Source organism: Lepidochelys kempii, chromosome 1 (assembly GCF_965140285.1).
Source record: "Lepidochelys kempii isolate rLepKem1 chromosome 1, rLepKem1.hap1, whole genome shotgun sequence".
Lineage (NCBI taxonomy): Eukaryota > Metazoa > Chordata > Testudines > Cheloniidae > Lepidochelys > Lepidochelys kempii.
The window spans coordinates 162,921,776-162,949,156 of NC_136380.1; the positions used below are offsets into that span (position 1 = coordinate 162,921,776).

The window sequence follows — 27,381 nt, forward strand, 5'->3', positions numbered from 1 at the left end:
ACCTCCAGCTACACGGCTATCTTTAGCATGCTAGCTCAAACAGAGCAAGCTTGTGTCGGTCTACCCATGCTGGGAACCACGCTGCCAGCTGCAGTGTAGGCATATCCTTACTTAGGGCTCACCCTGTAGTGATTGCTGACGTCAATGCAACTAAAATATTCACAGCACTGCTGCAGACAGTAGTGAAGCCATCAACTACACATAATTTCCACTGATTTCAGTGGGAGTTGCAGCACATAACTAATAGAAGAATTTGGTCCAGAATGCTGGGCTTAGTTTTTGATAGATAAGTAAAAGGAGAAACTAACTTTCAAATATTGTTTTTAATGTTTTTGTAAATTTCATACTAAACAGTGCACACACTTTTGTTAATAGACAAAATGTCATGTTAGTTCACAAGTGAAAGCAGTGTTTAATTATAACACTAAGGGCTTGTCTACACAGGGAAATTTACTGGTATAATTATAGTGCAATCATTTTACCACTAGAACTCCTTGTGTGGACACTCTTACTCTGGAATACAAGTGGTTTTTTGGAGGTTAGTTTGTTTCTTGGTACCAGTACACTGGTATCGTTATACCAGTAAATTTCCCTGTCTAAATAGGCCCTAAGATGTAATAAACGTGCCCTCTTTACTGCAGTTTTGGAGCGGAGTTTAGCTCCTGTCCCTATTCTCCTCTATCAGAAGAAGCCCTATTTCCTTTTGCACCCTCCTTTTATCCAAACAAAACTCCTCTCCCCCAATTTAAGAACTTAATTTTAAAGACCTGGGGCTTAGCCAGTATCATAAGATATACAAGAACCCAGTCATGTACTTTTGTTTTTTACGTAGTCTATTACATTCTATTATTAATGGCTACAGTTTGCTATTAATTTGTGGCCTTTCTTATTTATGGAGTATGGATTTAAGATAAAGCTAAATCTGTTTAGTTTACCTCCCTGTTTGTAAGCCAACATCTAGGTGGCTTATGGGTTAGGGTAGTCAGTTAAACGAGCTGTCTCTGGAGCAGCAGAGCACAAAACATTGTTGGTCACATATACACTAGCTTCTGTTTTGTTTGCTTGGTCTCAAAACATTTATTGGAACGAGGCTAGAGTCAGCCCAGTGTCTTTGCAAGTCCAAGTCACCGTGGTGGAGGCGGGCGTCTCATGGAATGGCCTTCAGTGGGAAATTTAGTGGTTGAAAGCAAACTCAGGGCATCATACTGCCACGGGAAGTAGTTTACACCAGGACTGATTCAACCAATGCTGTCAAACTCATAGCTGCAGGACGCCCAACTACATCAGAAGCACGGTGAAATGCCTGAGACATTTACTGCTCATTCTCCAGGGTTCAACTGGATGGAGTAGAAGCTGTTTTACAATGGCTAGGAGTCAATGCATTAATTCTGTGCACATTTCCTGTCAAGTTTCTCTTCCCCCAGTGGGAGTGAGTTCTCCCTGTAGGCCTGGCAGACAGTTTGGGAGAGGTGAGACAAAGGATATTGCACAATTAACATTGGGCCTTACAACAGAAAGTCACAATGGCTTTGCAGAAGGGCTCTTGTACTTGCCTCTGTTCACAACCTACACCAGCAACAGTGAATCTGGTCCATTCTGCATCATGTCTCCACTAATCCTCACTGAGTGGTTGCCCTCTTTCCCTCACAGACTGGGTACAACTCAAGAGATTTGAAAGGAACCAATGGGGTGTCAGCCCCACCCACTGGAAAGACTGACAGAAGCACCTTACCTCCAACCTTGAGAATGACCATGATTGGTTCCAGCATTTTAAAAATTGCCCCTTTTTAAAATTGCAGCAGTTTTGAGCACTTTTTCCTCCTCCTCCTTCTGTTCTTCTCTGGGGAATTTTTTCCCCACTTAGGAACCACTCTGAGGAATACACTTTTCCCACCTTGAGAGAGTGGAGCAGACCAGAACGGCACAAGTCAAAGTCCAGATGGTGCTCAATATGCAAGAAGTACCTGCAGCCAGATATTTTATTCTCAGTGTGCCCAACTCACTGAGTTTCACTCTGCTAGCAAAAAGGGCTCTGAAGCTGATAGACACAGTTGCACTCCATTTCAGAGTACATGTTGCACCGGAAGGAAAGGAACCTGGAGCCATCCTAAGCCAAACAGACTCTGACTCCTCTCAATGGCCATTTCCACCTGAAGGGACGTGAGGCATGTCAGCAACAAATTAGATGCAGCCACCTTGGTAGCAAAGAGTCCTCTGTTGCATCCTGTGCGCTAAAACAGGTACTTTTTTTCTAGAGCAATTACCTCAGGATAATATATTGGGTATTATGACTATGGTACAAGTTTCTTATATTCTGAGTAGTTCCTGCTTCAAGTTCCTGGGCAAAGGAAAATGGGATCAGCCCCCAAACAACCTACACGAGCATATGGCTGTCTGCATCTTCCCCCAGAAAGCCCAAGGGATTAAGAAAAAAGGCAAATAAACCAAAAGCCACTAGAGGTCAGAAATTATGGTTTTGTTCTCTTTTCTCTTCCTCTACTGAGAGAGGGGAATTTGCAGAAACTGAGGGAGCACCGCTTGATCGAGAATTACAGGGGGCTAAATGTTGCCACCTGCCAAAGCTGAGGCAACAAAGATAATGAATATCACAACGCTAGTGTCCAGCCTGCTGGGCCCTAGCTTGAGGAAACCAAAATCAGGGATGGAACTCTCCTCTAAGATAACATCAGGTACAACCTCTGTGTTTTCCCATTCATGGATGTTTTAAGAACTCACTGCAAGTTTCCAGGTGAGGGCACAATCCAGTCTCTAACACCTGGCAAAGTTTTTGGGGCACTAAGAAAAGCTCTCTTTGAATAATTTTAGGCATCTGTCATTTTCATACTACTACCTGTCACTATAATGTCCAAGAACCTTCTGTGTAAAATGAATAGCGAAGTTCATAGTGGACTTCATTGACATCTCCAGCACTTCTCCCTTTATGAAGCCAAAACTCTACTTGGAGCAGGGGTTGTTTTGACAGGACAGAGAAGGGTGGGAGAGATTTGGTAATTACAGAGGTGATCAAACTGAGCATCATTTATGGTGGAAAGGCCCTCTCACAAAGGATGTGCAGGCATGGCTCTGTGGTGCCCTGCCTCTGTTTCCCTCATCTGAGCCCCTTAAGAACTCTACACAGACTGTCTTGTGTCTAATGACACCACTGCCTGTGGCTGGTTTAATAACAGAAACAATTAAAAACAATCCTTAATATCTCAAAATAAAGTCTGTCATCACAACACAAGTTCATACTCAGCCCTAGTGTCTTCTACCACATCCAGAGCTCTTCTTCTGTCCCAGTCTCCTTTTCACAAAGCTGCCATTCCCAGCTGGAGCTCAGCCTTCTGGCTTTGGCCGAAATCCTTCTCCCACTCAGGGGTTTCCTGATCACTAGAGTTATTCTCTTCTCTGCCACAGCTGCTTCTTCCATGCCGTTTTCCCTTCTGGCTCTTTATAGAGAGCAGGAACACCTGCACTTTACCAGGCTCCATCAAGAGGCTGTTATGAGGCACAGGTGAGCTGGACCAGTTCCCTCTTAAAGGTCCCAGTCCTCCCTATGACAGGACAGTGTTGCAACTTTTCCAAAAGATGTTCAGAATCTGGATTTACTTGATCTCCTCTGGAAGACTGTTCCGTAGTCAGATTCCACCCCAAGAGGGCTTTGTCCCAGAGGAGCACAGCTGTCATGGTGGTTCATAGATTGAAATTAGATCTTTGATGTAACTGGGGCTTAATCTATGAATTGGTTTGAAAATTAGAAGCAAGACCTTAAGATGGCATTGGCAGCCAACTGGGAGCCAGTAAAGGGACCTGAGCACAGGTCTGAGGTGCTCATCATGGCCTGAACCATGGGGAAGGTAGGCAGCCACATTCTGTACCAGCCGAAGCCTGTGCATCATCTTCACATTCAACTTCAGATGTAATGAATTACAGTAATACAGCCTGGAGGTGACACATGCATGGATTACTGTGGCCAGCTGCTCATCAAGGAGGAAGGGATGAAGTTTCCTCACAAGCTGAAGGTGAAAGAAAGCAGCTTTGGAAATGGATACTTCCTGGTCATCCAAGCTTAGCGAGGAGTTAAACAGGACCTCAATGTTTCACACTACTTTGACAAATGGGGGCTGTTTGCCTTCAATGGAAGGCATAGTCAATGTCTTGGCCAATTCTTCAACGCCTTTCCCCTGGGTTCAGCTTGACCCATCTGCTCTTCATCCGAGAGCTTACTTCCTCTAGGCATTCTTGACATTTTAGTAGTATCAGTGATTGCATCAGTTGAGAATGAGATGTATGTGGAGGACAGTTATACTATTTACCTTACCCGCCTTGTCTCTATAATCAGCATACTATTGGCAGCTGAGCCTTTGGCATCTCACTTTCTCTCCCAGTGGTCTCACAAAGGTACTGAAGAAAAACAGGATAGATTCCTGCAAAAGAGGGCCATCGGAGAGGAGGAGCAATTTACCATCACCACTCCCTGCGTTCTGCTAGAGAAGAACGATTGGAGGCACTGTAGTGCTGGGCCAGCTGCTCCCTGCTATGTAACGTAGGCAAGTTAGTACCTTGTGGTCCACTGTGTCAAAGACATGAACATGGAGTTCTAACCAGTGTCAGTGGCCATGAAGGGATCATCTTTTAGTGCCCCTAGAGCAGTGGTTCTCAGCCTATTTACCATTATTACCGGTATGGCCCAGAGGATGTCACATGGGCCGCAGCTGTGTGTTGACTGGGCCACAGGTTGAGAACCCCTGCCCTAGAGCCATGTGTGTGCCGTGCCCTGGTCTGAGCCCTGGGTGTGAGGCATCTAAGATGATATCTGATGTCACATGTTGTTGTTGGAGCTTGGTTGTTATTACTTCCTCAATTATTTTGCCCAGGAACTGCAGGCTGGAAATGAAACAGTAGTTGGAGAAACCTTCAGGAACAAGAGTTGACTTCTTGAGAATTGCATTTTTCAAGGCATTTGGTAAGGTGTGCTTTACTGAAGAAGGCATTGCCTATATTTTCATTAGTAGTAGTCTTAGGTGTTCACTGGTTTTTACTATCCAAGAAGAGCATAGATCTGTTTCACAGGTTGTGGCTCTTAATATTTTTCAGGCTACTTGAGTTCAGTGGAGTGGATAATAGAATCTGATCGGGGCTGAAGTTTTCTGTCCTAGTTGGCTCCTTTTGTATCAAATATTGCAGAGAGATCCTCCCTGGCTGAAGACAGTTATGTTCTCTGAAGGGATTTCTTCTTCTTCCCCAGTCAGCAGGAAAGTTGAAGAAGCCTGAAGACAAGATTCTGAGACAGTGTCATCTGATTTGCAGACAGCTTTTTGTGCTACATACTTTTCCAGAGATTTGATGGCTTGGTCTGATGAATCTTAAAAAATAGAATTCATACTGAAAAACACATCTTCTGTCCATGTCCTTTTTGGCAGATGCCTCTATGGAAGTAATGTGCTTTGCTGTAACAGCCATGGTCTCAAACCCAGATATCATATTTGGTTTTCCTTTGGACTGCCGTTAATGATTCTAAGCAGATCCTCTCTGCTTAAAAGTTGAGTCATTCTCACCAGTCCAGAGAAGCAATAGAAAAAGCAGTAGCTGATAGTGTGAACAAGATCAGACACTCCTTTCTTCCCATTCCATTCAAATCTACGGAAGGGGTCCCTTCCAAGGATCCACGCCTCCTATTTGCCAATTGCAACATGTCTGATTCTGGCTATGGAGGAGGTAAATTCTGAAATAGGTTAGAAATAAAATCCCCAGTGCCCTCCGGGAGGCTCAACTCCTAACTCCCATCAACTTTTTCTATGAGACACATGAGTGATCTCTGACCAGACCTGAGCTCAATTCCCAAACTTTCTTCAAAACATGTCTGTCTTCAGGAGAAATCCCACATTTTCTGTCTTATGCGCTTAAACCCATTTCAGAACCAGAGACATTCTTGGGTCTCAACTCCATTCTCTTCATTGTGAAGAAGAGGACCGGAGGTATGTATATGTTATGAAACTGAAGAATATAAATATGTGCATAAGAAACTCAAAGTTTCAGATGGGTCTCCTTTCCTTGAGAGCCACAATATTTTCTGTTCTATTCTTGACTTGCATATACTTATTAGAAGCCTACCTGCAGATACCAAATTCTATCAAAGGTAATATATTTGCCGGTATTCATGTTCAATTTCAATATAAGACTTTTTTGCTCTGGCAAATTGGATGGCCACAGGCTGTTCTGTACATATTTCCCCATCCCCTTAATCCAAAAACAGAGCAAATTAGAAAAAAAAGGAAAAAGCAAAAATGATCTATTTGGTCAAAAAGGCCTTGGCTTTCACACCTAATAGAAATGCACATTGTTATACACCTTTATCCGTACGTCTCTGATTTAGCTCCTCATGATTTTTGTCTATAAGGATCTCTGTTGCTTCTTTTACAAGGACAAAATAGTTCCTAGGGCATCTCTCAATTTTATTCTGGAAATAAATACTCCTTTTCACATCAGTTAAGAAACTCTGCTCTTGTCGTCTTGTGCAAGTCCACATCATTCATCAGAGGAGTCTGGCACACCTTAGATGTCCACAGTGCTCAGAAAATGTATTTAAGCTGAAGAAAACAATATGGAAAACCTTCATTATTGTTTCTTTTCACCTAAAATACAATGGTAAAAAGTCCTCTCAAGCTTCCGTTGCCAGGTGGATTTATGGTTGTATACTGGAAACATGCAAAGTCTCAGGAACCTGGATATACAAAGTCATCAAGGCTCATTCACTGAAGAGCATGGCAATATCCTGGTCAGAGACTGCTGTGGCCTCCATAGAAGAGATGTGCAAGGCCACAGATGTTACTTGATACCCCTCTTTGTCAGGCACAGTAAGATCAATCTTCAAGCACCTCCTTCAGGAGCTGGGTGCCACAGTGAGTGGTCCCAAGTGAATAATCCTGTGACATCTCTGGGGTCGCTAAAACTTTTGATCCTACCTGTCTTTCCCTATCTTTTATTCCTCAGTGTTTTCCATCATTCCAAAGGAAAACTTCCTTTCTCCCAGTAATCTCTCTGCTAATCTGTCCTAACTAGTTGTTTTCAGTGTATCCATCTTACTGCAGGCTCCCATTACAGCTGTTTTTTCTTTTCTTCGGGGTGGTATATGCAGTTAAACACTGAGCAGAGAAATATTTAAAACCTATTTCACACAAGGATTGGACTGAATTTTCAACTTCTTATTTGATTTGATTTTTTTCATTGGAAGTACACTTCTTGTGAGTTGCCCGGTGGGAGAGGCCAACATCCCCTGTGTTCGTTTCAAAGCATTTGAGCTGCCCCAAGCTGTGTGGAAAGATGGTGCAACTCCCATCAGTGAAGACATTGCCCAAAGAAAATTAGTAATCAAGGCAATTTCCCATTGACTTCAATCCTAAAAACACTTACATTTACTATCATTAATATAGCTAGTAAGGCAAATACTTCAAATATAGGTACATTTTTAAAAGGATGGCCTCCCTTTTGTTTGGGTACAATCATGCCTGTATTTTGGTTTCTGCAGTTGACTTGTAGGTGCAGATCTGCGTACTTCCACTTCTTTCTGATTATGCTGGCACAATTTGAATCCAGATTTTTGCACCTGCAAACTAACTTCCATAAACACGCATGTGAGCTGTGCCTGTAAAGGGAGTCCAAGTCTTGGCTTTTGTGAAAATTTACCCACTAAAGGCTTTAATAAAAAAAAAAATTGACATTCTGAAACTGGATAACATTCCTGTTCAAATGTTCAAACGAAACAAAAGTAGGTCTAAATGCCATGACAGTGTGCTTTTTAAACATGCTGCACGTTACACCCCAGATATATTTTTCCTGTCTTCAGTAAACATACTGTATTTCATATTTTAGAAGTACACATTAAAAACATCTTCCAAATGCTATGCAGCTTATTATTTTTAAGATAACACTCACCTTCATAACTCTGTGCAAGATTATGGCGTGCGACATTCATTGGCTGATCGGGAAGATTTTTAGACGGCGACTGGCTGGTAGGTACTAAAGAGTTGGCATAATGCCATTGGCGCTCTCCACTTGTCTGCAACGTACTCAAGAAAAAATGAGCCACTTCACAAGGTGACCCTTGAGACTGCCCAAATTTGGACGTCAGCATTTGTTTTTTGCTACTGAAGACATGAGAATCTACAGGGAAGTGTCCATAATGGTATGAGAAAGGCAAACTATATGAGGGGGCATATAAAAGTTCACTGTTTTCTGAATGGAAATTCTGTTCTTGGATGGTGCCAGAATTCGCTGTAGGGCTGGATCTCCAGCTTCCAACCTGGCCACATTCCAGTTTGTCTGTTTGGAATGAGCTGTATTGCTGAAAAATAAAGAAAGGTGTTCAAATGCATCCATGTTACACACCAGTGTGGTAGCCTCCAGCCATGCCACCTGGAACTGCAACATCATTAAATCTCATAAACTAAGTAGGGTTGGGACAGATCAATAATTGGACTGGGAAGCTGCAGGGGAAAGTGGTGTCGGTGACTCAGTAGATGACATTCTTCCCCGTAAGTCAGCAGTGAGTAAGTGTCCCCCACAAAGGCACTGTATTAGTAGCTATGATGGCTACTGATAAAACAAGGCTGCTGACCACTTTTCATTAAAAATCCCATGTGACTTTTCACCAGAGTTAGGGCATTAATCCTAGTGTTCAGTCAGAAATCTTACTTGGATAGTTGTGCCTATCTAAAATTTCCCCTGTTTTTAACTGGAGACAGTTAAGGACATGGTGTGAGGAATATTGTAAACCAAATGATACACTCCACCCAAGAGATGGCTGCATTTCAAAGGCAGGTTTGCAACTCTTTGGAGATCCCTTCAGGATGTGAGCTGCTATGTAAATATCATACAGTATTGTTAGGTCACTGAATAAAGACAGTAGCAAAACACTATTTTGATGCAACTTTAGAGTAATTTCAGCACAACCTCAGTCATCCTAATGTTAAGGAATAATTTTGCAGAGTAAAAGTTTTTGGTCAATAGTTGTACTTAGACGTCAGAGGATATAATCCTGTTTTGAAGAACAGGAAGTCTTGGTTAAATGACATATGAGTGTCATTTGCTTATGTTAAAAAGATTTATTTATTAATATGGGAAGCTTTGGAATGGTGGCAAGTCAAGATCTAACCTCTCTAAGTCAGTTAAACACCACAACACACACTTCCTCCAAATGTTTGACTGGCTCCAACTGTGTTCAATAAAGTACATGTGCTAGTTTTTTCCCATTCCTGATCAATAATAATATCCAACTTTTATCATCTGTAGATCTCAAAGTACCTTTACAAAGAAGATTAATATTCTTATCCCCCATTTTACAAATTGGGAAACTGAAGCACTGAGTGGCTAAGTGACTTGCCGAAGGTGACCCAGCAGGCCAGGAATTGATCCCAGGTCTCCTAAATCCCAAGTCAGCATCCTATCCACTAGGCTACCTTCTGCTGCCTGAGGAAGTTGCCAGCATTCATTTGGAACCAGACCTTGGTTATCAAAAATTGGTACATTTTTACACTAGCTCAGATTAAACATACAGCATCTGTTCTGTGTTACATTGTTCTCTTTTTGCTTAAAAAAAAACCAAAACCTTAGTTTTTCTAACTAATCTGACTACCTAAAATCTGAAAGCTTTTGAGTTCTGACTGATAACCTGATAATCCTTAAGCCTCTTCTTCCCCCATACTGTGCCTTCTCCATTTCTTCTGTGCCATTTACATAAGATGGCATTCTCGTGCCCCCAAGAGAGGACAAGCCTCATGTTAACTGGCCGCACTGTACTAGCAGCAAGGTAATCTCAGGATGACCAAGCTACTCCCACAAATGCCCTGTTTACTTGTAGTTGGGTGTTACTGAAAGAGTTACCTGTTGCGGGTAAGGAGTCATTCTGAGTTTTGCCTTCATTTTATTACTTTTGGGTTTTGCTACTCTCCTTGTTTCTTGTGAGGTAGACATTGAGTTTCTGCATGAAAACTGTGACTTAGAAATGGTAACCTGGTCCAGTGATAATTGAAGTTCCTTGTACTCAATATCTCTGCAAAAGAATCATTGTGATAGGTTAAATACTTTAATGCATTGCACAGATGAAAAATATCATTTTAAAATGGTTTAGTTTCACAATGTTTTCATTACTATCCATCCAAGATATTCATTTGGTCTGCAGTGGTGGGTGAGGAACGTGAGTGAGGGAGATAAGGCCTGAACCTATTCCCATGGAAATGGATTGAAAAAATTCCACCAGATTACAAACTTGGTACTAAACATCCTTAACATCTGAACTTAAGCTCGCTCTCTCTCTCTTTTTTTTTTTTTTTTTTTTTTGTTTAAGCCATCCTTGTGGCACTTTGCCTTGGGAACCATAGACAACGCTGGTGTGGGGCTGATCTAACAGCAGGGCAAAGATCAGTTCAGTGTCCTCCAATCTTCCTCAAGCATGAGTTCGTCTTTTCCCTGACACATCTGAATATTGGCACAGAGGAAAGGGAACCCAGGTCATCCTTCTGCCAGTATGATCTGCTACAACCAAACCACAGAATCAGCCAGTAGGGTTTAATTTCATGGTGAGGTCTATCTTTTCTCACATTTATCTGTTCAATAGATGCAGCAGATTTTTAGACAATATTTTATAGGTAATTGTGTACAAAAAAATAAGGATATTTAAGACTAAGCTGTGGGGCTTCAGTGTTGTTTGGTGTGCTGGTTTGTTTTTCCATTTATTGATGAAGTTCTGATTTAAAAAAAAAAAGCCATTCCTTTTGGACTTACCAAAAATTTCAGTGGAGGGAAGTGAGAGGGTATACCAAGAGAGCTGAACATCAACAATATGAAAGCATACAGTATAAAGATTGAATTTCATGGGTAATGACAGTGTTTTCAGTAAGTTTTACAGCAGACAGGTGAAAGAATAACCAGACAAAACCTTTTCCCTCTCTTCCATAGCTAGGAGTCATTTCTGTCTGAGAAAATGACCTAGAACTAAATTCTGCCAACAGATGTGCACAGGCTTTGTGGCAGTTACTTGAAAATACAAGAAAAGAGTTGAGCCCTAACCAGCTGTGCGACCTCAGGCAAGTGATTTAATTTCTCTGTGCCTCAGTTTCCTGCCTGTAAAATGGGCATAATACTTCCTTTCTCCCACCCTTTGTCTGTCTTGTCTAGTTAGACTGTAAACTCATCAGGTCATAAACTTTGCCTAGCATACAGGGGCTCTGATCTCAAGTACAGCCTCTGGGCTCCCCTGTAACCCAAATAATTACCAGTAATGTGACATGTTCACCACCAAATTTTTGGAATCCTTCAGAATGCAAGATAATAGTGTGTAAATCTAATCAGAGTGGATACGCACTCATTTTACCCAATATGTCATTCATACGGTCACTTACTGTAAGTAAAAGAGGGAGGTGGTGGGGAAAGAGAAATTGCTGTAGATTGTATATATATAAGATGATACCAGAAGAGATTAATACAATAAACTTGGATAAAGGATTGAATTAGTAATCCATTAAGTACTGATAAATGTCTTTATTGGTACAAAATATTTTGACTTACGTAAGGACATAATTGACACTCACTATGCAGTGAGGCCGAGATGAACGGCTGTTATGCACGATGGTAGCATAGCTCTGTACCCAAACCCAACCTCCATGCTTGGACAGTAGTCGATAGTACTTGGTTGTGACTTGGCCTTTCACCAACACTGTGAACATAATGCAAAGAGTATTTCACATTGCTTGACCTTGTGACCAGCTCCTACAGTGATTTATTTGTAAAGAGTAAACTTGTCCCCTACAAACTCTGAACTTCCCTGAAAAGACCACACTCCTCTATATAGTTTCTCTGGGTTTTGCATAATTGTGTACAAATATCTTATTACAGACTATTTATCTTCATCTGCCCTCTATCCCCCAATTTATTCTCCACTCATATCATAACAAAGTCGTTATTTCTGGAAGTGCAAATAACCACCCCCATCTTTTGGACTGCTTTTTTTAAAAAGGTCTGAAGAATCCAAAAATATTTGGAAACAGAGAGAGAACTGCTTTTATTTTAATTTTACCAAAGAATTTGGAAGCATTTGCAATTGACTGATTGAAACACGATTGAGCATTTGTAATGTACTTTTGGCTGCTTTTCTTTTTCCCGTCTGGAAAGTAAACTTTGTATTTTGAAGACTGAGCTTATTTTTTTAACATGACAAATTTAAAGTACAGTTCTTTGGTTCTTTTCTTAAACATACAAATAAAGAGTAGTCTCAGGAAGCAAATCAGTTACTGGAGAGTTTTTACTGGAGGTGTAAATCCTCTAAACACCCTGCTTGGTTTCTCTGTGAAGGGGTATGCTAAAATTAGAACTGGGGACAATCTCCAAAAGTTTAGTCTGGCTCCCTCTCCACAGATCTCTCTGGTTCAGTGCCAGAGATTTAACTAATGCTTCACAACAAAGCCATAACTCCAGCTCTGGAACATTTTTGCATGACCCTGAAGGCCTGCTGGGAAGCTCCACCTTGCTCCTTTTCCACACACCCAAATATTTGTTTTACGTTGAGCAAAAAGGCAGTATGTGGTGTTCAAATGCTCCGATTTAGCCAATAGCGGCAACTCGCAGTAGGTTTGTACGATACACTATGAAGAAATAGAGATTCTCTCTTACTCTCTAATGGCCTGATTCTGCATTCCACTGAACTGGATGGTAAAGTTCCCAGATGGAACTAGGCTGATTTTCGATGCAGGATCAGGCCAATAAGTTGGCCAGACAAGCAATAATTTTCTGCTTTAATCCAGTGGTAGTGAAGAAAACGACTGCTTGAAATGAAACTTTTGGACTCATTCGATTACTTGTATTCACAGGGGGTTATTTTGATGGAGATGTATCCAGTAGTAGGGGTGGAATAGAAGAGCACTTTTCTTTACCATTTGGTAGTTAATGACATGGTTTTCAGTCTTTGGACTAATTATGTTTTTGTAAATTCTGACAGTGGTCAGATGCCACGGTGATGTGCATGTTGTAAATACCTGGTTAGAGAGACTGACATACTATAATGGAGCTAGAACTTTGGGTTAAATGAGTCATGGAAGGATTAGAACATTTGTTCTTGGTACTACCCCCCTGAAGTTTCAGAATGCTAGTATCTACAGTATACGGATCATCTCACATTAGGTTCCTCTCATTTTCATTTACACAGGTGGTAACTCATTAGACTGGATTTGAAGAAAAGTTTATCTTGCCGGAGTTCCTCAGGAAATCCCCTCAAAAATTACTCTTGCAAGATCTTTCTGGCTATGGAGTCAGCTCCTCCTCCACTAATAGACACAGTCCATCTTCGTTCTGAAAAAACCAAGGTAAACTGCAGCATCCTTTGAGAGGTAGACCAGGAATCCATCATGGTAGATGCCAAGCCTCAGAGTCCCTTTTTAGTCATCTGGCTTCTTTTATATCATGTTAGGTTGTCCTATTTCTCTATAACCATAAGCTCAATACATTAATTCAAAGGTTCACGTCTTGGACAAAACAAAGGAGCCCATCTTCAATTTCCTGTTTTAGGATTTAGTGTCACAACTTTGATTAATGCTAGTCTACATCTGTGATGTTACTACTCAGAGTTGTCCAGTTAAATCTCTGTGCATCATGCTTTCATGCTTACCTGTACTCTAAAGAACCCAAAGCCTCCCAAATGGCACACACTCATTTTGCTTTGATTTTCTGAGAGAGAGAGAGAGAGAGAGCTTTTCAATGGGCTCTACTTTTCCAAAAGCAACTTCCTCTACCTCAGGGGATGTCTACACTTGAAGCTGGGGAAGTGAGTCTCAGCTCAAGGAGACATATTCATGCTAGCTCTCATCAAACTAACATGCTAAAAATAAAATGTACCCATAGGAACAGGAGGGGCTAGCCACGCCGAGTACATGCCCATCACAGACACTAAGCATGTACTCAAGGTGTCTAGCCCTCATCATCGCAGCTACACTATATTTAGTGCGCTAGCTTGATCAGAGCTAGCACTGGTATGTCTCCTCAAGATAGGAATCACATTCCCAGCTCAAAGTGTAGTCATACCCTTAGTCTAATTCTCAGGTTTCTCTTATCCCAAATTCAAATTATCTAGCTACTTAGTTTCCAAAGCATAAATTAATACTAGTAGAGCACCTTCTGTTCCATGTATCCGCAGCAGTGTTCTTTGTGCATTCGGAGTTGTTCTGGGCTCCACCTTTGTCAGTTGCCTTCTCATTTTCCTAATTCCTATTTTAGGTCCTCTGTTAAGACAATGTTTTAAAGGTTGCAAAAGAATTGAAGCTCCAGCTTCACTTCCCAAGTATGTATAAGCTGTGTCTCTCCTGTGTTCTTCTTTATGGCAGTCTTTGAGGAAAGCATCTCGTTGGACAAAGGATAGTGGCCACGATTCTAATACAGAATGTTAGATCAGTTCGCAGTTGACCCTGCATTAAATTGCCCTGTGAGCTACTGACAAAGAGACCTCAGCCATGTCTTTCTGGGTGAGAAGTGTCTATTACCAAGCCAACTTGTGCAGGCCCAAGTGACCCTCAGTGCAATCAGCTGGATAGGATTCAGCAGCTTTTTACTCTTGGCTGTTCAGTTTACAGCTTTCTTCTGCCATTTGTGAATGGCTGTTTCTCTCTTGTAGTTCCCTGCCTGGTTGAGCGTGCAGGCTGAAAAGATTGGCTTACATGGGCTGGCCGATTTGGTCTGTCATAAATGGCTATTTTAAAAGGCTCCATAGGTTTCACTGAAATGCATCATTCACCAGCCTGTGCTCAAGGCCACAACTACAGGTAAATTGGCCTTTCAATCCTACACTTGCAACAGTAATTATCTAAGCTTCCCCAGATCAGACCACTCAGCAATCCACTGGATTCCCTACAACTGCATGATCAGTGAATGGTGCCCTAACAGAATAGCAGCCCTTTAAAGCTCCCTAGCTGCCTGGAAGAGCAGTGAAGCTTTGCTGAAAGTCTTGAGCATTACACTGGGAGACGAGAGGCTCAAGGTGGTGCAGAGTTTAACCTGCACCACCTCCATTATACTGGGCGTTGTACCTGTGAGGTTCCCTTCTAGGGAGCAGCTGGGGCTTGTACTTTGTCTGCTCTGGCATAAGGATCCAGTTCCTGGACAAACTGGCAGCAATTTGTGGAGTAGAAACAATGAGATTATAACATTTTTGGTGCACTGAACCCTCCCTACAAAGGAAGAAGGCTCACGAGAAAAGACACAGCTGAGGCTAGGAGTATTTTGTTTGCATTGTAATGGCTTCACTTGTCCGGTTTTGAAGACTCTCAGCTCCTTAGGCAGGGGCCCATTAGCTGAGTGGCAAACTTCCTCCTTTGTACAGCAATTCCCTGCACACTGATGGCATTATAGAAATAAGTAAACCCTCTGAAATGTCAACATTTTTTTCTTCAACCTGGAAGCTACCAAATGTTTTTCAAACAGGAAACTATTTTTATATCAGCATATCTTCAGCAAACTTCTCACATCTACTAGTCTTGCTGTTCTTATTTCACCCATTATACTTCTAGTTTTATTGTTTCCTTCATGGCTCTCTCTAATGCTTGTCTTACAGTTTTTGAGTTTATTTTGGAAGAGCTTATCTCAGTATAGGGTTTTGTTTTTTTAATTCCCTAATCAGGTGTAAGATTTTTTTCTCTCCAGATTAACGTCAGGTGACACTTAATCATCAGACTCTTTCATAGAATGCTAAATTGTGTACATTCAGACCTGACAACCTTCTACTGTTCATACTCGTCAGATGTTTGCTGATGGATGATGGGGGGATTATAATAGTGCTCTCTGGAGGCACAGAAGTTTGTACATTTTACATCTGTTTTCATCATTCTTATTACTCGCTATTCATGCCATGCTTTTTTACTGTTCCTATTGTTCCCCAAGTATTCTGACGTTTTCTCCTTGGCCCTTGGTTACTTTAACTCGTCAGACCTTGTAATTTATATATGTGTCTCTTATATTTCTTCTAAACTTGTTTCTAAACTTCGTAATTTTTTACCTTTATAGTTCAGTTATAGCATCCAGATCAGTATTTTTAACTAAGTAGCTTAGTCATATCTCTGTATTTTAAAATTCCACTCATGCACCACTCAAATCCTGTTTACAAAACTGGACCAAAGTATCAGCTATTGCCTTCCATTACCAGAATGAGTTCTGATGCTATGGGTTCTGATGATCATGACTGTGTTGTAAAGGTGAGATACAGTTTTTCAGAAGAAGATCATAGCTTTATCAGAATCATTTCTACTGTTTGACATCGCTATCTCAAATAATATCAGAGGGGGGAAATGAGCATTGGCTTGTGCAGGTGAGCAGTCAGATGCCATAGGAAGGAACTAAGGATATAAACAGTTTTTGATCTTTCATAAAAGAGGAGACTAAGAATAAGAGCCAGTAGGAAATAATGTGACTTAGCAAGTCTGAGCTTCCACTAATTCTTTGGAAAATGCCAACATATTTAGAGTCAATTTCTGCCTTCCTGTGCATAACTCCCATTGGAGTCAACAGAATTTGATATTAAGTCATTCACTATTGACTTGCTCTAAGTACAGTAAGGTCATCTTCCTATATAGTTCTTATATATATTCCAGATCTTCATTAATATCACACAGTAACATAAGGGATTAATTCTTCTTCAGAGAGGGTAAGGATGGTTTCTTTCTGGTTGTTTTAAACCAATGGTAGCAATCTGGAAACCAATTCATTAGCAATGGTTTGGGTTTCTTTTGTCTTTTCTTTGGGTTGTTCGTTTACATAATTAGTGTATGTGGTAAGAGTTGGGCGTGGAAGTCTGAGCCATATCAGAAAAATTTTCTATTACCCCAATTTGCTTCTGGAAAAATAAATAAATAAATAAATAATGCTGCTGTATGACTATTTCAGTGAATAAACTAAATACAGATGTTTGAGGAGGTGATCAATTGCCCTCTTGTCAGTGGGGAATTACTAATGTACCTGTTTCTCCTGACACTCTGTTTTCAGAACTCATCCACATGCTACTAAGGAACATGCATCTCAGAATTCTTTGGTTTTCCATCCAACATTTCAAACACACACTGATTATTACCAATGTACTTGCAAAAATCAATGGAACTGTTGCATAACTTTTTTTTTTCCAAACTAAGACCATTAAGAGACAGATTTTTTTCACAATCAGGGACAGATTTTCAAAACAGCTCTGCTCCCATTTGGGCAGCAAAATAGGTAGCCAAATATATTTTGAAAAGAACAGAGCATATTGGGTGATGAGCTCATTTAAAAATCAGACCATTTAATTGCTTCCTGAATGGGAGCTGAGTATTTTTGAAAATCTGGTCTCAATTATGGGTGCTGAGCACTTGAGATCTGTCCCTTTTCAGATTTGTTTTCCTTGCACCACTATGCTGTTGTCTGCAGAACTCCTGACCCTACTGACTAAGCTGAAGGTTTGAGCCAGTCACTTTATGTCAATTACTTACAGAGATGGTGAGCATATCGTAAATGGAAGACATCGCAGCCATGGACATGGTGGTAGAGGGTCTTCTCTATCAAGTCTTGGGGCTCGTATCCAGTTAAATCAGTCACCCTAGAAGAGGAAGGCTGACAGATGAGCAGTATCTCTAGAAATATTCAAATTCATTAAACTAATATTGATTTTGCCAACTAATCAAGGCTAAAAGGCTGCAGAGAAATCATGTTGGTTTGGAAATAGAGAACAATCATCTTTACAAGAAATTAAAACTTTGGTACGCCTGCCAAATACAGGGTGCAGTAATGTTGTACACAAAGGAGTGTCCTAGATATAGTCAAGGAGGAGGATCTGTTAACTTATTTCAGCATTAGATTTTTACTTAGTTTATCTTATTAATAGCAACTTTGGAACTACTAACATGAATGATCCTCTGCACAAAGATCCAGTTGATGATCTGTTTGTGGAACTGTAAAGTAACTTTTTTTTTTTAACTATTGACAAATTTTACGCCCTTGCAGATATATAAGCATAGCAAAAATAATTAGTCTACAGTGGCCGTTCCCACAGTCTATAAATAAATTCAAGCTAACAGTCTAAAGGAAGGCAGAGGATTATACCGTTTTGGAAGATGGAAGGACAAGGAACAATAGCAATGCCTGGAAGCTAAAGAAGGAGAAGGAAAGCTTAAGATAGACGTGAGGCAAAAGTTTCTTAACTTTAAGACCAATAGGATGGGAACTGAGTGGAGCGAAGTAAAAGTACGATCACTGCAGACAGACTGGGAGTGAGGTAGTGAATACATAAGAATTGCCATGAGGAATCAGTCCTGAGATATATCTAGTCCAGTATGCTGACAGTGGCCAGCATCAGCCACTTCAAGGAAGGTGCAAGAAACTTTTTAGTAGGCCCTTATAGAAATAGTCCCACACAATACAAGAGGGATCAGACTACATGACCCAAGTGCTCTTTCTGTCCTTGCTACTTGATAGAAAAATATACTCTAAATTACACCAAGGAATTTAACCACAGTTAGCTTTGTTTGTTTATCTATGTGTTGGTGGCATTTACACTCCCATGGTCTTTCTCCATCTCTAACAGCAGAGCGGAGGTACTGCACTCAGTTTCAAGATAACACAGCAATCCTGTAAAATGAATACAAGAGGTGTTACACAGTGTAATCGGGTCTTGCAAATAACTTGAACTCCACTTTTTGATTATCATGCCTTTTGTTTTCTCTTTCCTTAGAGCTTCATTCATTGCTTAGCCCTGCAGAGAAGCAGGTCTTTACATTTATTTTATACTGACACATCGGTTGGAGGGAAAAGGTGCTTTGTAGGTTTCATGATTTCAGGCTTCCTTTGTTGGCTTTGTGTGTGTGTGTGTGTGTGTGTGCGCACCCAAGAGAGTGAGAGAGAGAGGGAAGGAGAAAGAAGGCTCCTCTAGTGACCCTTCCCCTAAACACACAATCCCTCCCTAAAGATCCCCCAACATGGCAACCTTTCCTTCATCTGGGAAGGATTTAGATGCATTTTCCTTAGGGGCTATTGGTGATTTGTACACTGACATGAGGTGGAGGTCACTTGAGGGTAAAGTGAAGAGCTTCCTCCCTCTGCAAGGTGTGTGTTGGGGGAGGGAGCAGAGGGAGGAGTTGGATGTGGCTTCCACAGCACTCCCACTCTCTCCTTGGTCACAAAACTCAACACCCAAATTCTGCCTAGTGCGCAGTGGTTCTATGACCAAGTGGGAGACATTGGTTTATTTTTCATGAATATAGTGCATACCTGTGTGTGGTTGTTGGATGGGTTACTTGCTATGGAGTTAGATCAAAAGGGGTTGTTAAGGGAACCAAGCAGGAAAGGTAAACCAACCGGCCTACATAAGGAGCATCTAAACAAACACAATGCCCAGGTTTATAGCTAGGAAGAGGAGACTATTCAGCAGCCTTGATCCTATCGCTGTTTCGCAAGGCTGAGGAGAGAGAGGTCAAAGGGAACACTACGACATTAGAACAGTGGCTCTCAACCTTTCCAGACTACTGTACCCCTTTCAGGAGTCTGATTTGTCTTGCATCCCCCCAAGTTTCACCTCACTTAAAAACTACACGCTTACAAAATCAGACATAAGAATACAAAAGTGTCACAGCCCACTGTTACTGAAAAATTGCCTACTTTCTCATTTTTACCATATCATTATAAAATAAACCAATTGGAATATAAGTATTGTACTTACATTTCAGTGTGTAGTATATAGAGCAGTATAAACAAGCCATTGTCTGTATGAAATTTTAGTTTGTACTGACTTTGCTAGTGCTTTTCATGTAGCCTGTTGTAAAACTAGGCAAATTTCTAGATGAGTTGATGTACCCCCGGAAGATTTCTGTGTACCCCCAGTGGTACACATACCCCTGGTTGAGAACCACTGCATTAGAGGGCCCTGGCCCTCGAAAAGGATGGGGGTTGAGTGAGTGGCCAGGTGGCTGTCCAGGGTATCAGTGAAAGCTGACAGGTTGGCGAGGAAAAAAAAAGACCAGGAAAGCCTACTGTGATCAGGACAGTCTGTTTCTCTCAGCAAGAGATGAGTTGTTAGCTGGGCTGAGGGGGAATAACAAAAGCTGGCAAGGAAAGATTAAGATGTACCAGATCCAGACGTATAGGACTTTAATTGGTTTTATCCTTTGCTTGATGGGTTTTGTACTTTTGGGGAAATGCATAAATAATGCCAATTAATCCCAAGTATCCATGTAAATTGATGGGGTATAAATTATGTTATCACTCAAGAAAGAGATATTGGAGTCCTCATGGATAGTTCTCTGAAAACACCTACTCAGTGTGCAGAAGCAGTCAAAAAAAGCTATGTGTTAGAAGCCATAGGAAAGGGATAGATAATAAAACAGAAAATACCATAATGCCACTATATACATCCATGGTACGCCCACATTCTGAATACTGTGTGCAATTCTGGTCACCCCATCTCAAAGAAGATATAGGGCAATAAAAATGATGAGGGATATGAACTGCTTCCATAAGAGGGGAGATTAAAAAAAGACTGGGACTGTTCAGTTTAGACAAGAGATGACTAAGGAAGGATATAATAATAGTCTATAAAATCACAAATGGTCTGGAGAAAGTGAATTAGGGAAGTGTTGTTCACTCCTTCACATAATTCCGTCATATAGGAGTCACGTGATGAAATGAATAAGCAGCAGGTTTAAAACAAACAAAAGGAACAACTTCGTCATGCAACGCACAATCAACCCATTGAACTTGTTGCCATGGGATGTTGTAAAGGTCAAAAGGATAATTGGATTCCAAAAGAATTAGATAAGTTCATGGAGGACAGGTCCATCCATGGATGTTAGCTGATGGTCAGGGACACAACCCCATGCTCTACATGTCCCTAAACCTCCAACTGACAGAAGCTGGGACTTGATGACAGGGGATGGATCATTTGAAATTGCCCTGTTCTGGGTGTTCTTAAACGTCCAACCAGCCACTGTCAGAAGACAGGATACTGGGCTAAACAGACCACTGGTCTGATCCAGTACGGCCGTTCTTATGTTCTGAAGGCCCCATCTGAGTCATTTTAATCTACTCTCTGGTCACAGGTTCCAGCAGTGAAAGGACTGAGAGGTGCCAAACTCAGCTGGGCCTGTCACATTAACACAGTTGAGAAACAGCCCTAGAGACCCATCTAAGAGTGGTTGGACCACAAGGTTCCATGCAGGGTGAGGTGTATGAAGCCAGGCTTGTCACGTAAGAAGTGCACTGGAGAGTGATTAAAGGGGATCTAAGGCACAGTTCACCCTGTAACTGTGAGAGGTGCATTGAACGACTGCACCTTAAGCCATGTTTAGGTCTGATTTACATCAGTCACTCAGATCTCAGTGCAATTAAAATGAAGAGAGTGATTTTCATGTGGCTTTCTTGCTTAACTAATGATCAAAGATGTGCTCTCAAATCAAAATCCTGGAGTTGAGCAGCTCCAGATGTTGGCTCTGTATCCCTAGTTTTGCAGCTACCTCTAGAATGGTCAAACGCCCTGATCTGAACACACTCAGAGTTTGGAAAAGTTTGATTCTGGATCTGAGTTTTGCAGCCTTGGTCTATTTCTACTCCAAACATCCCTGATTTCCATCTTGGGATGTAAAAAGGACTCTGAATGTGTGAACAAGGAAAACAGGAAGGGGAACAGAACTGGCCAAAATTATCTCATCTCCCCTCCAGTGTCCCTTGAAACTGAGGGAATGAATGGGTGCATACAGTAAAGCAGCAGCCACAGATGACTTTTGTGGGCGGGAATTAACTTTTAAACTATTTAAAACTATTTCTCCTTAAAGCTGATATATTTAGTTGTTTTCTCCTATTACCATTTAGGGCACGATTATGCCCTTTCTGTGGGGTTTCTGTGTGGGTACACTACCGGCAGGAGTCGGAGAGAGTGCAGGGGAATACCTTCCTGTCAGGAGGTAATGATAATTTGGACAGCTGGACTGGGGAGTGCTAGGGGAAGGGCGCTGGCCAGCACTACTGACAATGCTTGATATTCCAGAAGTTCATCTTTGTGGGACAGGGGCAGGACCCCACCCTTGTGCTTCCTGGCAAGTGTGGGGACAGTGCTGGCTGTATCTTTTTCAGTGGTGTAACAGGACCTTTTGTTCACTGTGCTCCGATCAGCGCCTCTGGATAGACTGTCTCTTATGAAGACACTTATGCCTCCAGGCAACTCCATTTAGTATCATAGAATCACAGGATGAGAAGTAATTCTTCCGCTTTATTTGCGCTAATTAGGCCTCAACTTAAGTATTGTGACCAGTTCTTGGCGCCACATTTCAGGAAAGATGTGGAAAAACTGGAGAAAATCCAGAGGAGAGCAACAAAAATGATTAGAAGTCTAGAAAACATGACTTATGAGAGAACATTGAAAAAACTTTGTTTAGTCTGGAGAAGAAAAGACTGCGGGGGGGACATATCAGTTTTCAAGTACATAGAAGGTTGTTACAGGGAGGAGGGTGAAAAATTGCTCTCCTTAATCTCTTAGGATAGGACAAGAAGCAATGAGCTTAAAATGCAGCAAGGGTGATATAGGTTGGACATTAGGAAAAACTTCCTGTCAGGGTAGTTAAGCACTGGAGTAAATTGCTTGGGGAAGTTGTGGAATCTCTGTCATTGGAGATTTTTAAGATCAGGTTGGACAAACACCTGTCAGGGATGGGTCTACAGAATACTTAGTCCTGCCATGAGTGGAGGGGACTAGACTAGAAGACCTCTTGAGGTCCCATTAGAGCACCTCTTCCTCACCCTACCTTAGCTCTGCCATGTACAGGCATATTGTTGAGCCTTAGCCTTACACTAGAAATGCTACAACGGCACAGTTTCAGCACTGCAGTTGCATCACTGTAGTAAGGGGTTCTTCCATCACTGGAGTAAAACCATCTCTCCGAGAGGCGGTAGCTAGGTCAATGTAAGAATTCTTCTGGCGACCGAACAGTGTCTATACCGGGGCTTGGATTGCTTAACTAGATCGCACATAATGTGAAATTTTTCACAGCCCTGAGCAACTATAGTTAACCCGACATAACTTGCTAGCATAGACCAGCTTTCAGTGCTTAGCAATATTGGATGTATTGCATTAAACATGCCAAAAAAAGAGAGAATTCCTAAAACAAATTGTAACTTGCATTTCAGTACTGGGCCTCATTGATCTTAGCCTGGAGAGACAGCATGCTTTTGAGTGTTTAAATTGCTCTGCAAAACTTCTCCAATGTGTTGGTCACAGACTTTTTTACCAATATGTATGAATATCATTTCTTTTCCTTGAAACTCCAGCATGTCACGGAAGTCACCAAGTGGGTCAAATCTTGTTCCACAGTCCTAGTACTGTGGGGTTTGGTTGGGTTTTTTTGGGTGGGGGTGGGGGTTAGAATTATCTGCCTGTTGGTAGTTAAACCTATAAGACTGGAAATTTGCTGGAAGGTTCTTCCCTTGGGACATCTAAAATTGGACCATACAGATCATCACAGTACATTGACAGGCATAATTATATGTTGAAATTATATGACACTTCATGTGTCTCTTTGAGCTCAGATTTGTGCTTTCCCGTTGCCCATGTGGGAGTTCTTTCAGGCATCCACGTGGGTTGTATCGGTAGAGTGTGCTGAGATGGTTCTGGTGCCTATTTCCCATAAATCCAGGCATAGCTTGTGCACTGGGCAATCTTGCAAGCTGTCCCAATAGTTATTTTTCTGAAGAGATTTAATGTCTGGTTTTTGGGTTTTTTTTTAAATGGCCATTTGACTTAATTGTCACTCGTATCTCTTCATAAACCCATAATGTAGGCAAGGTTAAGGACATTAGATAGGAAGGCTGGTCTCACAGCTAAGGCACTGAACTAGGACTTGGGAGACTGGGTTCAGTTCCCTTCTCTGCCATGGATTTCTTGTGTTACCTTGGTCAGGTCACCTAATCTCTCTGTGACTCATTTCTCTACCTGTAAAACAGGCATAATAATGCTTCCTTTCCCCCACCTTTTATCTATCCTTGAGGCCTCTGGACATTACCATAACACATGTAACTATAGGTTAGAATCAGGTTCCGTAGGCTTGATACTTTAAAGATAAAACATTGCCTTATTTACTGAGTCATTTTGAAAGTTCCGCATACTTTTACCGTGCTCAAGTTCAATTTTAATGATGTCATAGTTAAAATACACCTAAAAATGAAGTGTATTGAAGTATTTAGAAACCCCTATAGTTTGACAAAACTTAACTCTCGATGCTATATGATGGAAACCAAATCATTTTGCTTACCTGGAATCTAGGAATATAAGTTTTAAGTCCAGACTTGCTCTGAACATGAACATGTTACTGTGAAGCTTGATCTCAGTGATTGCACTGGGAGGTAAAGATTGACCCACAGCCACCAGTCCTACAATTTGGTAACAGGAATCATACAAGGACATGTCCAGCATATACTGACGTATCTTCAAATAGCCACTGCAGTGGATCACCTGGCATGGAAAGAAAGCACAGTAAATATTTGAAGGTAAAGGAAGAGGTCTTACAGGTCAAGACAGCATCTTGAGAGCATCTATTTCTCAGCCTCTGCTGCACCTATTTCAATGGTGATATAAACAATTTCTCTTAACACCATTTGTCTGTCTGCATAGTTTAAGGCTGCTAAGTGTCTTATTTGTAAGTAGAGATGCAGTCATGCTGTGAACCTGTGTTACTGTCACCAGCACATAGTAATCTGGTGTTAAAATGCAAGGGCCCTGGTGCCATATGGACTGCTCTCCAGTTAATGCTTTAAATTTAGGTTATAAAATATACATTTAATATAGATACAATAAGATAGTTATTGTGCATTAACCAAATAAACTGAAATTTGCCGTTGATGGTGACTTAATCATGCAACAGACATACATATTCCAAGCAATACTTTAACAGCCAGTTTGATGTATCAAAACTACTCCTATTGAATTTGTTCTTCATTATGATGAAAACAGATACACTTTAAGAGACTTATGAATGTAGCCCTAATTATAAATGATTAAATATCTATTTAGACACATTAAAAGCGTTGCTTCTTTCCAATCAGGATTAGATGATCCCTGTGGACAAATTAACAATGCCAATGTCGAAGGCTCAAATTCTAGTTGGACATACATGTACATAATTCCAGTTGCCATCCATGAGAGTTGCATGTGCATATCTGATGCTAAAATTTAGATACTTGACTGTAAGAAGGAATAAATAATGATTTGGGGCAACAAAGGTAAATGCAAAATGCTCTTAGAAACTCTTCTGAGGAACATAAATATTCTTAGTTTGTAACAGCTACTATTTGGCTATGCACTCTCTTGCAAGGCTCAGTCCAAATATCATGTGGGAAACTCCACAAGTATCAAAACCACATTCTATATATCCCTCAGTTTATTTGTATATTTCCTTTGTTTTGACTTGTACATTCTTCCAGTAAAAAGGAGCGTGTGTCCACTGCCTTAAGCAATTCTTGGCAATCCATTATCTATATTTCTAAAAATAGATTCCTCTTAAAGCTCCCCATTCAATCATTAATTTATATGATAGTCAATAATAACCCAGTGATAATGTACTTAAAATCTCCCATCAGAGCCTCCTCATTCCCTCACAATTAGGCATATTTGGTTTCCCTTGCACTTAGGCTATTCAGGTGGTACCTTCTGAAGTGCTCAGCATTGGTCTAATCTTTAAGTCATTGACTGATGAGAGCAGAGTTAAGGCAATGCTGAGCGCTCTAGAAAATCACATTTTTAAACAATATACACGGTAACCAGGCAATAGGACTTCAAGGAGGAAAAATGGCACATGACTCCACTTCCTGATAAATTGTAATCTAAGAAGAAAAACAGAGGGATGCCACCACCTACTCAGCTTTTTAAAAAATTGCTTCAATATAAATTATGGGTTAGAACAATGTACACTGCAGGACAGTTGACCAGCCAGAACTACACTTTCAGGAATAACTGTTCAACTTTAAAAGGGGAGGTAAATGTCTGCACCTTGGAAGAATTCTAAAACAACAGCAGGTCACTCTGAGGTGTTCTTTCTCTTGCTATTGAATAAGTCATTTATTTTCAGTAGAACTGTGTGTAAGGTGCCTTTCTCAGCTGCTGCTTAGGTAGTAGAAATATGTTGTTTAGTTTATGGGAGAATAAATGCACAAAGTAAAGCTGAAAATACATGCTTGAATGGCAGGTGCTCATGTAGGATTACAGTATTTACCATCACCCATGTTCAAGTGCAGTAACTATTAAAACAATGTATGCTAAGAGGTTGATAAATAAACCTGAGACTGTGGTAGACATCAATCCTGAACTGAGATATACAGGCACATGGAGCCATATTCTGATACCCTTACTCATCCTGAACAGCACAGGGAATAATCTCATTCAAATCAATGGGACTACCTGTGGAGTTAGGTACTAGTCAGCATGAGCATGGGTATCAAAATCTGGCCCATAGTTTCAGGGAGTACTGTTGCATTAATAAGAAAATCTGCACCCAGTGGTGGCATTCTGACTCTTTTCAGTAGCAGACTTTGTTTTACAGCTATCCATATCATAAAACCTGTTACTCTTTGAACATGGAAAGGCTTCAGCATGTTACCTTATAGCCGCTACATGTCAAGCCTGCATTCCTCTTAGCCAAGACACACTTCATCCGGAGAAAAAACGATCTCTCTATTTCGTACTCTGAAAACATAAGCCATAGTATTTTAATTAATATAGGTTTCAAAAATCACCCGTAATGTTTACTTTGACCATTTAACATAAGTATTTGCAGGGTATTTCAGCCATTTTATATTAACCTTTCGATTGTCATTATTATTTTTAGGGAAAGAGGGCAATAGGAAGATGGCCATGACACATCTTTGTCCCCATTCATGGTCAGCTGTCTCTGCCAAGATCGCTGATAGTTGTGATTTATTTTAAAGGTTACAAGAGTTGGGGGCTGTGACATTTTGGAGTTCACTCAAGCCAGTCAGGGGTTCAGTCAACGCCTGCTTTGTAATCCTGTGTGTCTTGTGACTGCACAGCTCAATTTGATCTCTGTGATGGGTCCTGGTCAGGCAAGCCAGTAAAAATCTGGAAAGACGACAGTGGATGAGAGAGAAACTGTCTTGAACAAAAAGAGTGTATCTTGCCAGATTAAGTTTTAGACTTCTAGATGAATGTGTTCACTTTTATTTGCTTGCAACCATCTCTACCTTTATTCCTTTTACTTGGCATCACTTAATCCATCCTCTTTTGTTAATAAATGTGTTTTGCTGTCATCATAAATCATCAGTGCGGGTATCGTTCAGTAAAGTGTATGACTGTGTTAAGATGGCAGGTTGGAACGTTCTACTGTCTCTGTA

The 27,381-nt window shown here is 41.0% G+C and overlaps 1 protein-coding gene across 2 annotated transcripts in view; it reads right to left on the reverse strand.

Moving 5' to 3' along the window:
- The window catches only part of SIM2 (SIM bHLH transcription factor 2), a 72,943-nt gene that overhangs the window by 6,837 nt on the left and 38,725 nt on the right, over nt 1-27,381 (reverse strand). For both annotated transcript variants that reach the window (XM_073361054.2, XM_073361064.2), the window contains 6 exons: nt 26,631-26,716; nt 24,291-24,490; nt 17,493-17,599; nt 11,566-11,713; nt 9,883-10,051; nt 7,936-8,344 (listed from right to left, as the gene is read on the reverse strand). In XM_073361054.2, the coding sequence (XP_073217155.1) occupies nt 7,936-8,344; nt 9,883-10,051; nt 11,566-11,713; nt 17,493-17,599; nt 24,291-24,490; nt 26,631-26,716 (1,119 nt within the window). The remainder of the gene's footprint in view (nt 1-7,935; nt 8,345-9,882; nt 10,052-11,565; nt 11,714-17,492; nt 17,600-24,290; nt 24,491-26,630; nt 26,717-27,381) is intronic.